Genomic DNA, 16,825 nt, shown 5'->3' on the forward strand with positions numbered 1-16,825 from the left:
CCGGGGATAAAAAAAAGTATCTATCTATCTATCTATCTATCTATCTATCTATCTATCTATCTATCTATCTATCTATCTATCTATCTATCTATCTATCTATCTATCTATCTATCTATCTATCTATCTATCTATCTATCTATCTAAAAATATCACAAATGAAAATAAAACAATTGAAAATTACAATAAAAATTTTAATAGATGATAAAATGATGTTAATTCCAACCTTGTTCCAGATATATAATTGTGTCAGTTAAAACAGGTTGTCAATATGTGAAGCAATAAACATACAAATTGCGGAATGTTCCATTCACTTTGATAGCCAAAATCCATTTTGACAAGACATTTACTACATTTACTAATCTTTGTATAAAGAAAAGCAAATTTTATTTTTAGATGAATTTGCGCAATAAAATGAGAATAACTGAAATAACTGTTTAAGATTTAAGAAAATAGTCTTGAGCAAGGTTAAACAAAACGCCTGGAGCAATTGTACAATCCCAAGGAGAAAAAAAGGGCTACTCACCTAAGGAAAGAACCAATCAAATGAGAGTGGGGGCGTTTCCTGAGAAACAAATATAGCAGGTATGACAGGTGACATTTGAACATAGAGCAAGGGCAAAGCTGACAAGCAAAGAGAACAGACAACACCATTCGGATCAGATCACTACCTTCAAGAGCTTTAACAGAACTCGGAGAACGATTTTGATACAGACGCCAAGAAAACTGAAGGTTAAAGAGGCTCTCTTCAAGGTAAGAAGAAACACCGCCACGACAATGTCTGCGTTTGAGGCCCAGGAACAGTCTCCTCCACGTTGCGGCCCTCAGTTTCCGAGCCTTGGTCAGGAGCCCCCTGAACTCAGCATGTACAGTGACTGTTACTACCCTCCGCCATCCCTGCCAAGTCCTCAGCGCACCACACCGACCTCCTATGAGCTGGGTGACTTCAGCACCACGTCCCCAAACCCTTACCTTTGGTTCAACGGCCCCGGGCTCAACACACCATCGTACCTGACTTCCAACGGTCCACCCGGGAACCCGGGCCCTCCCTTCGTCCCACAGCACTATGGCATGCAGAGGCCTTACCTGGGCTCAGCTGGAGCAGGAGGCCCAGGAGGGGAGTTGAGCTGGTTCTCCCTCCCCTCACAAGAAGACTTGATGAAGCTCGTCAGGCCGCCTTATTCTTACTCGGCTCTCATCGCCATGGCTATCCACGGAGCACCCGACCGTCGGCTGACCCTGAGTCAGATATATCAGTATGTCGCAGACAACTTTCCTTTCTACAACAAGAGTAAAGCAGGATGGCAGAATTCCATCAGACACAACCTGTCGCTAAATGACTGCTTCAAAAAAGTACCAAGAGATGAAGACGATCCAGGTAATACTTTAAGAATAATATTTTTATTTCTTTTTCTCGTTTTTTTTTTTTTTTTTTTCATCGTACATCCTGTGTCGTTAACATTTTTGCCGGATGTCACTTAACAGGCAAGGGCAACTACTGGACACTCGATCCAAACTGTGAAAAGATGTTCGACAATGGAAACTTCCGCCGCAAAAGGAAGAGGAAGTCTGACTCCCTCTCTGGAGTCGACGGTAGTTCAGGAGCCGCAGAGTCAGGTGAAAGTGAGAGGGGCAGCCCCAAACACTCTGCCAACTCTTCCCTTAACATCTCCCAAACGCCAGAAAGAATTCCTTCGCCATCATCATCCAGTGCTGCACCTTGTCTGAGCAGCTTCCTGTCTGAGATGTCTGGAGTGTCCGGTGGATCACCCAATGATGTGGGAGGTGACGCATTGAGCAGACCCCTGCAAGTCAACCTCCCTATCGATGGGCCACACAGGCTTCCACAGGCTGCGAGTTTTAATAGCTACTCTCCAAACTCTGCTGGGCGAGAGTGGCTCCCACAGATGCAAGCGCCCCCTATGCTCTCCTCTTCACCCACCCACTCTTCACTAGGGTACACTAGTCCCATCCTCAGCCAGTACAGTGCGTCCTTCTATCCCCCGCTGGGCTCAACAGGAATCATCTATCAACGCGAGGGCACTGAAGTGTAATTTTACATTGAACTGATTGGTATAGACGAGACATTTCACAGAAAATAGTTTTGTTTTGCAGTAGACATTAGTTGTCACTTTAAGAGACTAACACACACACACACGCGCGCACACACACACACACTAAGCATGTTTGCGCTGACAGAGACAGTTGAGGTCACAAAAGCATGTGACAACAGATTTAAAAACCTTAGATTCCCACAGAAACATCAGAGTCAGCAGCAAAGAGCAGAAACTGTCTGAAACTACCAAATCAGCTTTTATCCCTATCAAAGCTTGTCTCTATCAGAGCTGAGTCATTCTTAACTGATCTGAGATCTGATCTGCTGACATCGGTCTGTTCCACTCTACTCTCTGTGATTCCCTGATGGTATCACACAAATACAACGTCCAGGCAGCAGTTTAGATGAGCGGTTAAATTACAGCTTTGTCTACATATTATATTCATGTGAACCATTACTGTTTTGTTTTGTTGTCTCCTAAATCTGATCTGATGATCTTCCGGAGTCATATATATGCTCTTTGTAAATATGTCTATGTGTCTTTTAATCTGAATCCTTTGTATAATTTGGTTGTTATTACACATGCTAATGTATTCTTAATGTAAGGTAAATGTTATGTTGTCCTTTTGATATGAATAAAATACTTTTGACAGTTGCATTTCTCACTTATTTATGTTGTGGAATAAATACATGAATAAAAGGAACAAGAACCAAATGTAGACTACAATACATATTAAGCACAACGTTTGTGCTCGGGAATATGATGACCAGCAGAGTGGAAGCAGCGGGTCGCTGAAACTTGATCTTTGTGTGATGAATTGTTTAACAGATTTGTAGAAATGATAAAAATTCCCATTCCCATGCTGTCCCGCCTCCCCCGACTAAACAACTAAACAGTCACAGTGACTCTGTATGGAATGCTGACTGGATACAGTTTGATTCAACTGCCACAAGTGTCAACGATGCTGACGTGGGAACTGACTGCTACACCATTTGACTGTTAGCAGTGTGGGTCATAATTGTTAATTGTAGTCTTTTTCTTCAACAATGAAATTGTAAGAAACAGATGAAAACACATATAGATTCAGAGAGGTTTTATTTTCATTAGATGCTATTGCTGTATTTGGAAACATTTAAAATAATCATATGAAATGACACTGGGTCAGATTTATCAGGATCATGACATAGAGAACACAATTTATATGCATGTCAAACTTCATTCATTGACTGTGGTCGAATCGCATGCACAGGTAGGGTACAGTACACTTTTGTTTGGCAGTCCTCAACATAAAAATATGCAGTAAACAACCGACTGATAAATTTCAGCCTGAGGCCTTTATTTACCCTGAAACACAGGCAGCATGACATCAATTTACACCAAACACAGAATGAAAAAGCAACAAAGAAGGGAAGATAGAGAGGAAGAGAAAAAGATCTGCAGAAACCAGAATTTACGGGATTGAGGTGAAAAAGGTGAAAAAGATCAGCATCATAAAATTGGCATATGTTCTGATTTCAGAGCAGGATATGAGTTCTGATTAAAATAAAGAGGATTAATGTAATTCTAATCATGCAAAATATAATGCTTCACTTGCAGACTTGGGGGAATACTTGAAAATTAAATACACACATATTTCCATCATCAATGCAAGTGGAAACAAACCTAAGTATAAAGCTACCTTGAGAACTGAAAAATGAATAATTTACAATTAAGAGAGCTTCTGTGCTTTTTTGTTTGACGGCATTGATCGTACTATGCAAAAGGTCATCGGCCGTAGTTGACAACTGATCACTCTGATTGGCTGTTAGCTAGTGAATCAGTGCGTGAGATAGAAGTACACTATGAGATAGTTCACAATAACGGCAAAAAAATGGCCTTATCTCGTAAACTAAGATCAGCAAAACATTTTAATTTCACTAAATTGTTCATGCTTGATATTAAATATGATGGGCATTGCTTTGGATATACGTATATGAATTTTATTTCTTGAAGCCCTGATTGTGGATGGTATATGCATGGCCCTTGCCACCCCTCATTGAGGTGTTGTGTCACCCTGGCCACTATGCCCTTGGCCAGAACACCCAGCTTGGTCTGCCAAATTTGCAAAAGCGGTAAACTCAACTTGCCCTGACATGAAAATTAAGATGCACCGGTTTTTACGCTGAGCGCATGTGAACTCGGTGCCAAGTTTCATTTGAATTCATTGAGTGAGGAAATTCCTGTTAACTAAATAATATGTAATTGGGCCCAAAACGTATAAAACTTACATTCAAATGACTAGGAACAAAACAAGCTGAGAAATGGTTCTTTGACATACTTGTTATACATTATGACGGAGGCACAGCCCAGGGAGCATCTAACACCCACACCTTCCTCGCCTTAGGCAGTGGAATTATTGCTCAATACAGTAAAGTGATTAAAATCTAATAAATCCTCTCCCCCACCTGCTGCCTGGCTCGTGGCAGTCTCACACACACCTGCCGAAGTAACGGAATTCACCCACACAATTGTTTTGTGTGTGATGTTTATATCATAAACTATGAGAGGAGCGATTATCTTTTTTGCTGCAGAGCAAGGGGAAACCATTTGAAGGATCTGCTTGCATTTTGGCAGCATTAAAAACCTATTTCGGTAGAGATTGTAAGATGAGACAGGTCGTGAGACTGTTCAAAATAAATGATTTCTTTGCTTCAAAATGATCTGAATTGAAATGCTAAATTTCCTGGTACCATGTTAACCCAAAACATACACCCATGCACCTCCTGTTTTTACTAAAACAGCCGTGCCCTATCAAGGCTGTTTAGTAAACGTCAGGGGAGAACGTCAAGCCTGGAGAAATGTGGTCATGCTCAGTGCTTCAGGAGTGGGCCCAGGATTTACCAGCTTACTGTTATGTGTAAACACGCAAACACACTCCAGACACACGTACGCAGGTGATGAAAGCACCAAATACCTTGCCCCGAGTCCACAAGTTTCGTGTCCTTTAAAGGTCAATGGAAAATGTAAATGTCCTAAACCATAGCTTGGATTCGAATCATGAAATTGCCCAAACCATTTTTTAATTAAAAAAAAAAAGCTCAGAGAAACTTTTCCCTACAGTAGCATTCTGAATAAAGTCTACTAAATAGAAAAAAATCCTTAAAACCTAACCAATCAGGTTAGTCTCCAAATATATTCCAGTTGAGCCAACTCCAAATATCTTTACCAGGCAATGCAGTATCCATCCCAGTCAGGTCTTGTAGAGTAAGGCTGTGAGTGTTCTCCCCTTTCTAAACATGGCTTATATACACCATTTGTGGAAAACATTAAGTTTAAAGACAAACAGGAGCAGAGAGAGAGGCTGTGTATATATGAATCATTGCTATTTCACCCTAAAATATTTTCCATGTCAACAGGCGGTAAACACGGTGATATGAAGAGGGCTTTGCAGAGAGGGAGGGAGAAGGAACAACACCACTAGTGGGAATCTCTCTGAGCTGAAGACTAGTACGGTATATTGCACACATCGTTTTCATTTGCAATTGAAATATATTTTTTAGTGCATCCCATCACAATTTTAGAGAGACCGTGAAATCCAACATAATAACTTCCTCTCTCTGGTGTAGTTGAAGTTCACCGTCCCTCTAAAGTTGTGATTAACATGCACCTGGAAGAAATGATATTCAGTTTCAAATTAACTTTTACATTTTGGGAGCTTACGGGAGGACCAGAGCATAAAAAGGAAGTGATAGAGAATTATTCATGTCAGGTAGCAGGGTGGTCTCATGTTTTGCCACACCTCAATGGGGATCAGTCCGAGAAATTAGGTTTGTGCAGCTTATCCCCCCCAAAGCATTGGTCATCGCCCAAAAGTATGAACAACCACGAAATCCCTGTCAAGTCCTCTACTTTATTCTTTTATGATTTGAACTTGAATTTTCACAGCAAGAAGACAGACAACATGAGCTGCTTTGGAAACAAACTTGCATATGATGACGTATGTTTGTTATAACAGTGAGGCACATAGGTCTGGGATAACTCTCTGCCAATGTGATGACAAACTTGTTTTTGGAGAGGCGCAAGTTGAGCCCAACTGTGCACAGTGGCACAAATGATATGATAATATATATGAAAAAATAAATATATTATCACCCTTTACAGAGATGTGTTTTTTGTTTCGTCACCATGAAATCTGTGAATGTGCCTCACGATACTGTACATCCACTGGTACAAAACTGCACACCAGCCAGTGCAATGGTACTCAAAGGAATTAAACAGTCTGCAGGCCCACCATATAGATTGTTGCAGAACTACTGACATGTATACAAGCAGAAAAGCTGTTTGTGCCGAATCTTAGCTCCATTTCCTCTACTGTCCAGTGCTGTCAGGGACAGCGAGGTGGTCTTTGCTGGTCTGTTAGAAGCGCTTACCTATATGTATAAGCAATATTATAGGCTAACATTTGTCGAATGAAATTGCATTACAATAGTCCTCTCAACATCACAGGGGTTACATTCCAGACCACCCCCACAACAGGTAAGGAACATTTTTATGGAATTAATGTACATGATTGAACCTGCCAAGGATGAACTCCAGCTGTGGGTAACGTCTTTTAAACATACATCATCTCAGAGTAAGTTGTCTGCTACCATCTGGTCAAGAATGCAATTACCGTAATTCCCGGACTATAAGCCGCTACTTTTTGCACAAGCTTTGAATACTGCTGCTTGTAGTCCGGTGTGGCGTATCTATGGATTTTTCATGATTTTTGTGATGACTACACTACACTTATACACTCGTAAATAGGCTGTGGACCACTGTTGTGCGGCACCGCTTTGCTGGGCGGAGGAATATATGACCAGACACACGGTCTCTGGGGAGAAGAGTGGTATGTTGATCTCATGTCTGTCTACCAGGCAAATAGTGTTGTATAATTGACACAAAGAAGAGACAGAACGAGATCAAGACGGACATTACTGAAGAAAGGAAGCTTTTATACACAAACCCTCATTATGGGGGACAAAAGAAATGCATATGATGCCGCTTTTAAGTTAAAAGCAGTCGATTTGGCTCTTAACGAAGGAACGAGAGCTGCTCATGCGCTGCAGAGGTTTCCTCCGGTCACTGGGCTATTGTTGATGACATCTTGTTGCATTACCCTTTTCTTTCTTTATTTCCCGATCACATCTACTCTGGAGCTGTACGTTTAGCTCACTAGTTAAATGTAACTTAGCGAATGAACATTTATACATATTTGTATGTTTGCAGAGCTCCACCATCTTTCTCAATAAAGCTTATGTTAATAAAATGTATGGGTCCCCAAAGAACCAACCATGCCTGACAATTATTCCTTGTGTATATTCTCTCTCTCGAATGGTAATTAAACATTAAAACACCTGCGGCTTATAGTATGTTGCGGATTATATATGAAAAAAAAACCAAGATTTTCCCTTAAATTTAGCTGGTGCGGCTTATAAACAGGTGCGTCTTATAGTCCGGAAATTATGGTACATCCTGAACAGATGATCATCAGAGCAACATAAAGCATTATTTAATATACCGGATAAAATACACAAAAATAGCAAACCCAAACCTGTAATGGAGGGGGATTTACTGTCATTTATTACCAACAGTCTGTTTTTGCTATGTCTTTGCATTTCTCTAAGCTGCACTGCTTCCAGTTGGCGTAGGCCTATGTTGATGTTGGATGTTGTCAGTTTTATTTTTTGTCTAATCAAAGTTTAGCGGGCTCAGTTCAGCCTGTTCAATCTGCTTAGGGCCAGATTTCAGATTTACCTCAGGGCTGTCATGAAGCCTTCAACGTGCTACCTTTTACATCATTACTAGTGCCTGAATGTTATACCACTGATAAATTACCTGACACCTGCTACAGGGAAAAGAAAACACTGTAAAAAACTGTAAGCAGCACAATTCCTAACTTGGAAGTGGAACACTCTTTCATGAATAATGGCCCTAATTAAATAATTTCTAGCAATTGATTTTGTTTTCAAGAGATTGATTTTTACGTTCATTTCACTGCTTCCTAGATAACTAAATGAAAAACCCTTGAACGATATCGATTCATTACACATGCTGGCTTTATAGCGAGCTATCCTTTTTTCCAAACAACTGCTATAATAAATTGAAAGTACCTCGAGTTATATCACCACTGTGAATCACTGCACGAAGAAATAGCATAATTTGTGTCATGTAAGAGGAAACTGCTTCTTTGGAATTGAGTCGACTATGTCATTTTTTAATATGGACATGAGATGTCAGTGCATATGCACTGAGAGATCTGTCTATTTGTTCCCCTCAGTTGACATGATCCAACATCATTAACATTTTGAACTATAAGCATCAATTAGATAGCACAGCACCATAGCCCTATCTGCTTTTTCATTATGGCACCATAGCCGTACAAAAGAGTCTTATCTGCTTTTTCATTACTTCACAAATCTCTGCGGGTCAGAGCGCAAATCGATGGTAAATTAATTTCACGGGGTAGTAGCATTGAAGTGAAGTGGGGGTTTTACACACGGCTGACCAATCAATCTGTAGTAGTCTGTGGTCTTATTCATGTAGGATAATGTCATTCAATTTTACTTATTGCATGATTACTCCAAAAATATTTAAGACAATTATTGTATATTTTACCATTATGGTCCAAATGTCATTTATATGTTGTTAAGAGTATGGAGTTTGTTCAAGTTGAACTGATTAAATTTTCCAGCATAATGATCAAACTACATTCAATGTTATTATCATCGTGCCCTTTTTATTTTCAGTAAACGTAAATGCATGTATGTATGCATGTGAATTTATTACTACCCAGACAGACGGATATATCCGGATCTGAAAGGTTGCTACTTTTAAGAGATGTCAGTTCTTACTACTCTCTGATTTCCCAGTCGAGGAGGAATCTGAATGATTTATTACGTATTACTATGCAAATTGATGTGCCTGGTGCAGTTGCCGTTTAACTCCATATAAATGAAATGCAAAACTAAAAAAGTGTGCCAGCTGTTGGATCTTAGGACCACAATGGGAAATGATGTCAAATCAGACATTCATGGCAACATTTAGGTTGAGGTAATGATTTCATTTCACTGTGTCACATCAAATGGTTGATGCACATGATTTTTTTTTCTTATGGGCTAAAATGCAACATAATTTAAGTAAATGGTGTAGCCTGCCTGCTAACTAAAGTATGGATAAGCCGTACAGAAAATGGATGGATGGATGGATGACCACTTACACTCAGTATAATTTGATGAAACAGGAGCCCCTGCTGCCTCAAAATGTAATTACAAGCGTCAGAACCACAGTGATCAGAAATTAGAAGAACAAAGTTAACCTCCAGTCACATTTGGATGTATGTAACTTATTGCTCTAGAACAGGGGTGTCAGAATCTGGCCCACGGGCCAAATTCGGCACGCAGTTTAATTATAAAGACAAATTGTGCATCAATTTTGTGTCAATACTAAGTAAGTTGTCTTCACACTTAAAAAATAGAGATGTGTCAAGGTTCGGATGGAGCAGGGCGACCAAATGCAGCTTGGATTCAGCAAAACAAACGAATAGACTCGGCAAACTGACATGACTTAACGACATAACAAAAGGACTAACCGACAGGGACGTGACACAAAGGACATGAAGACATTAAACGACAACAGGAACCAAAAAGACATCAAGACAACAACAACACACAATGGCCCAAAGGGGCGGGAGGGTCAGACAGGACTTATTATATACACGGCAGGTAACAAGAGGTAGGTGAGAATAATCAAACTAATCATGGGCACACAGGAGGGGAGGGGCGAGCACACAGACTGAAACCATGACAACAGACACATAGTGGAATGGCTGGGGATAAGACGTGACAAGATGTTTCTAGCAATTTTTATTACCATTCATCTTTTTGAAAATTAGAAAAGTTCTTACTACGCTCTGATTTCAAAACTAGTTATTCATCAGTTTGTTGTGTAGCTTATACTGTATAAAATATGAGACATTCATACCTCTATTTGGGTCGACAGCCATAATGGCCCTCTAAAGTAAATTATGACCACAATGTGGCCCGTGACAACAATGAGTGTGACACCCCTACTAAACCCTTGTACCAATTCAAGATTCAAGATTCAAGAAGTTTATTGGCCATGTTAGGGCATGCCAAACAAGGAATTTGACTCCGGTAGATCTCAGCCTCTGTTCAACATTTAGGTGACTAACAACATTCGGAACATGTGTGAAAAGATTCAAGAGTTTTTATTCGCCATGTTTGAGCGTGCCAAACAAGGAATTTGACTTAGGTAAATCACAGCCTCTGTTTAACAAAATTGACAATTATTCTCAAACAACCCCTGATCTTAAACTCAGTGCAAATTATTAGATGCAGTAACATATGGTGGGAATCTGGAATTCACTAAGGGCACCATTATTTTCACTGGTCATTAGACCCACAACATTATCTTCAAGACTTTGACAGCTGTTAGTAATACGTACACTGTACAGTGTACCATAATGTGTTTTGGCCGTTTTGTATTGACAGCTCAATTGCCCACCATAGTATTTGTATTCACTTGCTTGTACAAGTAGGATTGGATGTGAGCGTTGACATTGATCCATCATGTATTGGTGATCAGTCTCCGCTATGGGGTAACACAATTTTTGCCTTAAGTTCACTCAGAAAGGCTGAAAAGGGACAGGCTGACTGCCAGTGGTAGGAGTACAATAATCTCCCTCCCAAGAACTAACTCCCACTCAAAGTGCTAAAGTAACTAAATGGTTAAGCAAAATACTTTGAGTCTGACCTGTTTGCTAAACATGTACATTCAGTGTATCAGGGGTCACCTGCAGGTAGTGGTTATTCTTGAAATTCACACTACGATTACTTCAACTCCAACATACTGTAAAACGTGTGTGTAATTTCAAACTGGCTTCCCTTTGCATTAGTACTCATGAAGCTTCTCTCAGGTTCAAAAAAGTTGGTGACCCCTAAAGCGTCTCATCAATAACCTAAAAGGAAAAAAAAATCTGAGACAATGAGATGTCCCGGATTTTTGTAAGTGTTGTGCGAAACGTGTATTTCAGTTTAATTGTTGCGTGCCTACGTCCGTAAACTTGTGCACATCCTTATTGGCTCTAGAAAAATGACGAGGGTGCTACAGGAGGTGATGATGGGCCACTTAAGAAAAAATATAAATGCTCGACATGTTTTAACAATGACTGGTTAAAACAGGAAAAATGCGCTATGTGGCTAAGACCATGCCCAGGCGATCCATTTTATGCTAGCTGCTTCCTGTGCCTAGAGAAAAGTATTCTAATATATGAAGGTAAAACCGCATTAGATAATCACACCAAGTCCAAAAAACATAAAAATCGAACCCAGCCAAGAGCAGCAAGCAGCAGAGGCACAGGCAAGCACAAGCAAACCACCCACCACACTCTAAGCAATCAGGTAAGCAGTTTGACATTACACTTTACATTACTACATTTGGTTATTCTTATAGACTGTGAAAAATCACATTAATGTTTTTATTCCACATAAGCAGACGGAACCTAATTATTTATTCCCCTCTTTTTCCCCCAATGGTGCCCCCAGGTGTCCACAACAAAAAAAAACTTGAAAATAAACCAAAATATTAAAGGCCTGCTATTAAATTAGCAATTAACTAAACAAGTAACTAGTAAGTGTCATTTTTATTCATTAGAGCTATACAATTGCAGGGTAGAAGGGTGATTTTTATCTTGAGCTAGATGTGCGAAGGGTGCCATTGCTTACAAACGAAAAGGTCGATTCAATGGTCAAAATTTACAGAATTTTTGTCAGAAACAGGTGCCAACCCTTCAATAAGCCTATCAGACAATATATACCCCTTGGCTGTTAATGAGCAAAACGAGGCTTTATTTCTGTAAAGAAGGAACCATGTGCACGTGGAGATGGGTGATGCATCGCACAAGAAATATGCATCATGCACACAGATGTGGGAGTAAGCGAAGGAATGTTAATTAGTTGAGGTGTTCATCTAGTCACCATGACCTACAACATGAGACAAGCACCAGAAGCTCGAGAATAGCATTGAAGCACCAGAGACTTGACAGTAACATTATGACTTGTATCATCTGTTATCCAGAAATTGGCAATTTAACTAAAACTGCCTCAAATCTTGTTACCCATCAAAGTAGCAACTGTGTACTTTAATTACTCTGACTGCAGTGCCAGGAAGACTGGTTGGCACAATCGTCTAGAGCTGCAACGTCCCACTGGGCTTTTCATCAATTCCCGAGCTAACTGCTGGATACAAATTGGTGTTGTAAGTACTGAAAAGCAGGAAAGATACCAAATGTAAATGTGCATATGTGTGGGTGGAGGAGTCTCGGCATCGAGTCTGGAATTTGCTGCGGGAAAAATCCCTCGACAGTTATCATGAGTCCAGCAGATCTCTTTTGACAGACCCCCTCATGCAGACACATTCAAAAGAGGGCCAAATTCTTCCTTGAGGACACTTTGTGAGCAAATTTGCTTCACCTTGTGCCTTAACATTGAGTCTACATAAGAGAGCGCGATTAAAAAACTATGTTACATTGTAGTTTCCAGTCGTTGATGAAGCCATGTTTAACATCATTAACATCTTTATTGGCAATTTCATCTTTATTGTCAATTTTTTCTTCTTCTCGAGAGACGATAAGCTACGGCTAAAGAAATTGTAAGGTATGAATGTGAAAGATTATTATTATTTTTTTATTGTGCTTTTTTGCAACAAATCAAACCTGAGTAGGTATTTTACCAAAACGACACAAAACATTTGAAGTTTTTGAACTGGTGGAAGCAAGTGAGGAAAAGTCTTAGGAAACCACTGAAAAAAAAATTAGCACACGATTATTTTGCTTATAATTTATTTTTTTCTCCAGTGTGTCCCTAAGGCTCTCTGCATGGATTTGAAAAAACATTCGAATGTTTGTACCAGGATGTCTCCTAAATATACATCATTCACATGGCAATGTTTGTTCAAAAGAAATTTTCACTATATCTTTTTTTTCCACTGACTATATGTAGGATAAAAGACAATTGATATGACCATAATAAACTTTAAATAAATAATTTACATAACAACAGGTTTTTGGTCACACTCCTCACTTTTTTTTTTTTTTTTTTTTTAGCAACAACTGTTAGAATTCTCAAATACAATAGAATTGTCAGTTATGGTACCACTGGTCATTAGTTTTCTCCCTAGTAGAATGACATCGTAACATATTCTCTGTTCTCACTTCCATCCTATGGAATGAATGAACTGCTCTAGACAATAACCACTCTTGACACTCTGCTCATCTGAATTTCAAGCAGAGAGGAGAAAGTGACACAACTAGTCCTGGCTAGAGGCGGGTGGAGAAGAGATGGTGAAACAATGCGTCAGAAAACCGATTTTATGAAAAATCTGATAGAGGTCAAAGAGGAGGTAAAGCAGATCCATGGATAATAAACTTGTGTCACTGACTTTTTTGCCTGTTAGTTACCAGGGTTATGGCTGATTCGACACTGTGCAGGATCCCGCAGGAGCCACCTGGCCAGTTGATAGATTCACACTTCAGCAGCTTGATATAAGCAGACTGGAACAGTGTGAGTCTGGGATGAACACTGCACTCACTTTGATTAGATGCGAATGCTGAAACTGCTCCATGAGATGTGAGTTGAATGTGAACCTGTGGACCATTAACATGAATGGAAAAAACAGGGTGAAAAACAACTCGCTTCTTTATCCATGCTGTGATTTTAACGAGACACTAAATGAGCACATTTAAACTACGGACTGTTATGACATTTGTCATCATTCAGGGGGTGAGGCTAATTTCTGTTCTGATTAACTCCAGCTCACAGTGGGTAGGCTAATTTATCAACTTTGAAAAGAGTTCTGACAAACTAGTAGAAAGAGGAACAGAAGTTGAGGCAAGTTAAGTACTAAAATGGAAAGGAAAGTGCAAGCTGTTCCAGTAAAGCTATCTCTCCAGTAGAGTTTATCTTTCTACTTCCATGCTGCATCAACCTGCTGCTGACTGGTCCCAACAGCCATCCAGTTGCAAACACACTTACCGAATTTCATCAGGTAGCTTTGCTCATGGAACTATCACAATACACAATGCTGACTGAACTATTGATGGAGTGTCACATCCAATCCCCCTGAACCTTTGAATCCTAAGTGGTTGGCTCAAAGTCAAAGCAACAATCTCACACCTATAAGCTTTAAGAAGCGGAAAATAGAATTTCTGTTATCAAAAGTAAAGTTTTCCATTTACTTGAATTGTAGACATTTACGTCCAACACGAGGCTTTCCGGGCTGTTCTCGTAACAGGAGCTGTCACACACAAGGCTCATGTGAACAGGTAGGTGATGCGTAGGCTCCTTTGGGGAGAGGCCAGAGGAACACTCTAAATCTAGATGTCATCTGCCGTAGGGTTAAACCCATTGACATGTATTTAAATGAACAATATTTCAAAGAGACAGACTCATTGACATGGCAGCTGTGTAAATAAACAGTAAATCCGTGTACCGTAATGTTTGGTCTATAAACCACAACTTTTAGGGCCCCCAGGTTCACCCCTGTAGCTTAAACAATTTATTTGTTGTGCATGTTTTCCTGCAGCACTAGGAGTACTTTTGCAATCCTTAATGCTTACATTAATCATCATTGATGGGCTAACATAACAGAAGTTAGTAGTAATAACTTATATATATATATATATATATATATATATATATATATATATATATATATATATATATATATATATATATATATATATATATGGAAGACATTTTGAAATGATTGATGTCTATTACTTATACACCACATTCAAATATGGGTGTGTAGACTTTATATATCCACTGTTAACCGATCTTCACACTATCTGGCTTCTGAGACCTGTTGATTAGGTACACAAAATGATACTACTTTGGATGTGAGAGTGCAGAAATATTGGGAAATTTAATCACACAGTTTGTTTAATTATTCCTGAATGTGTTTACGAGAGCAATTTGTTAAATGATTGATATGAAGGATTAGAATTGGCATTAACATTTTTCAATTTAATATTTTCATGCATTTTTTTACTTTTTCTGGTTCTTGATGCCAATAATTAATTCGTGTACTATCTGGAATGAAATGCAAGTTAAACAGTTTTGAATCTCTAAATATTTATTTGCTGTGACATATTCCTTGGCGAGGTTGCCATCATTTGTCATGCAACTTAACAAACACTTTAAAAGCAAGTCATAGAAATGAGAAGTGAAAGGAGGTAGTACTGAGGTTGTATAGAGCAACAGTAAAAGAAGAATGTTACTGTTGTTAACCAGACAGATTGTAGGGGGGGGAAATCACCAAGGAACTGCAACTGGTTAAAGATTGATAAAATAAAGCTTTAAATGTCGAAGGCCAGCAAACCTACTGACATGACATGCTGTGTTACAGTTTTATCTTGTTCAATAAAAAACATAAACAACTCAGTGTAAAGAACAAGGCTATACTACATTAAATCATACCTTACATGTTGCTTATGGACATGGTAGCCGTCACAATCACTTAAGAGAACGTCATTCCCGTTTCTTTAATGTGCACTCCAATGACATTTGCATTTGTCACATGACAGCAAATTACTGGGCCAGTGCGTGGGCTGTAATGTTTCCATTCACTGTTGCTAATGCAAAGACCAGGGCAGTAATATGTGAAACACGGTGACCTCATCATTGCTAATTCATCCTCGAGACACACATACATACACCAAGAGAAAGAGACTGAGAAATAGAGGGATAAGAAAATATTCAAAGATGGGAAATGGACCAAATTATCCAGACAGAGTGTGAATTTGACGGTGCAAATTGTATAGTATAAAAAATATATAGTTTGTGTATATAACATTTGTGTAAAACGTGCTGCAGTTTTGGGCATTTTTTTTCTTTTCTCATTCATATTTTGTTGCATTCAATGTTCAGAGTTTCAATAACTTAAACTCTCTTGGAAAATGCTTGATTTCATTCTCCACTTTCCGTCATTTAGCAGGTAAGATCCTAGATTGTAGCATTTGTCATCAATTTTTACGGGGTAAATGGTTGCACTTTCAACTGCAGTTATACACCACTAGACAAATAAGCAGTGCATTAAGATACACTTCAGACACACATTCAGGGCTCTATTTTTGCAGGCAGGGCCTGTGCACTCGGGCGTAAAAACTGACACATCCTGATTCCCGTGCAGTTGCACACCTCTTTTAGTATTTTGTTATTTCGCAGACTGCACCTTGTTGGACATTCCGGCATTTCTTTGACACCTGACATTTTTGTGGCTGAACGAGAACTACATTTTATGCCTGCGAAAAGCAGGACAAAGTCTAGCATGATTTGGGTGGATTTTATCAAACTGCAAGCAGACAGATTTTGTACACCAAGCTTATGTGTGATGAATGTGAATGTACTGTATTTCATTCATAAATATAACAAATGCATACACCAAACCCTCTGGATCATTGTAGAAATCAATTCACTGGACACATTATTAATATTATCATCTTTAAGATGTTTTTAAAATTGCCCACAGGCGGTGGCATAGCTATGGGCTGACACAATCTCTGCCCATTTCACAGTGGTGATCAGTGACCACTCTGACCAACTTGACCTCATCCGAAAGTGGCGATCATCTTGCATTTTCTTCTAAACATGCTTTGCGCATGTCAATCTCCTGTCTAGTGATGTAAACTATGCACCTGTTCTGCGCTAAATTTAGAGGGAATGAGATGAGCC

The 16,825-nt window shown here is 39.3% G+C and overlaps 1 protein-coding gene across 1 annotated transcript; it reads left to right on the forward strand.

Annotated features, from left to right (window-relative positions):
- The first annotated feature begins 585 nt into the window (after positions 1-585).
- Positions 586-2,708, forward strand: foxi3b (forkhead box I3b). Its single transcript, XM_049741312.2, has 2 exons — positions 586-1,375; positions 1,483-2,708. The coding sequence occupies exons 1-2, from the start codon at positions 775-777 to the stop codon at positions 2,049-2,051; spliced, it is 1,170 nt and encodes a 389-aa protein (XP_049597269.1). The 5' UTR covers positions 586-774; the 3' UTR covers positions 2,052-2,708.
- Positions 2,709-16,825: the final 14,117 nt, after the last annotated feature.

Source organism: Syngnathus scovelli, chromosome 1, assembly GCF_024217435.2.
Source record: "Syngnathus scovelli strain Florida chromosome 1, RoL_Ssco_1.2, whole genome shotgun sequence".
NCBI classification, from domain to species: Eukaryota; Metazoa; Chordata; class Actinopteri; order Syngnathiformes; family Syngnathidae; genus Syngnathus; species Syngnathus scovelli.

Excerpts from the sequence above, each read along its gene's own strand:
- foxi3b (XM_049741312.2), top strand. The coding sequence starts at position 775 with ATGTCTGCGTTTGAGGCCCAGGAACAGTCTCCTCCACGTTGCGGCCCT. Across the intron at positions 1,376-1,482 it reads AAGAGATGAAGACGATCCAG|GCAAGGGCAACTACTGGACA; the intron begins GTAATACTTTAA and ends GTCACTTAACAG.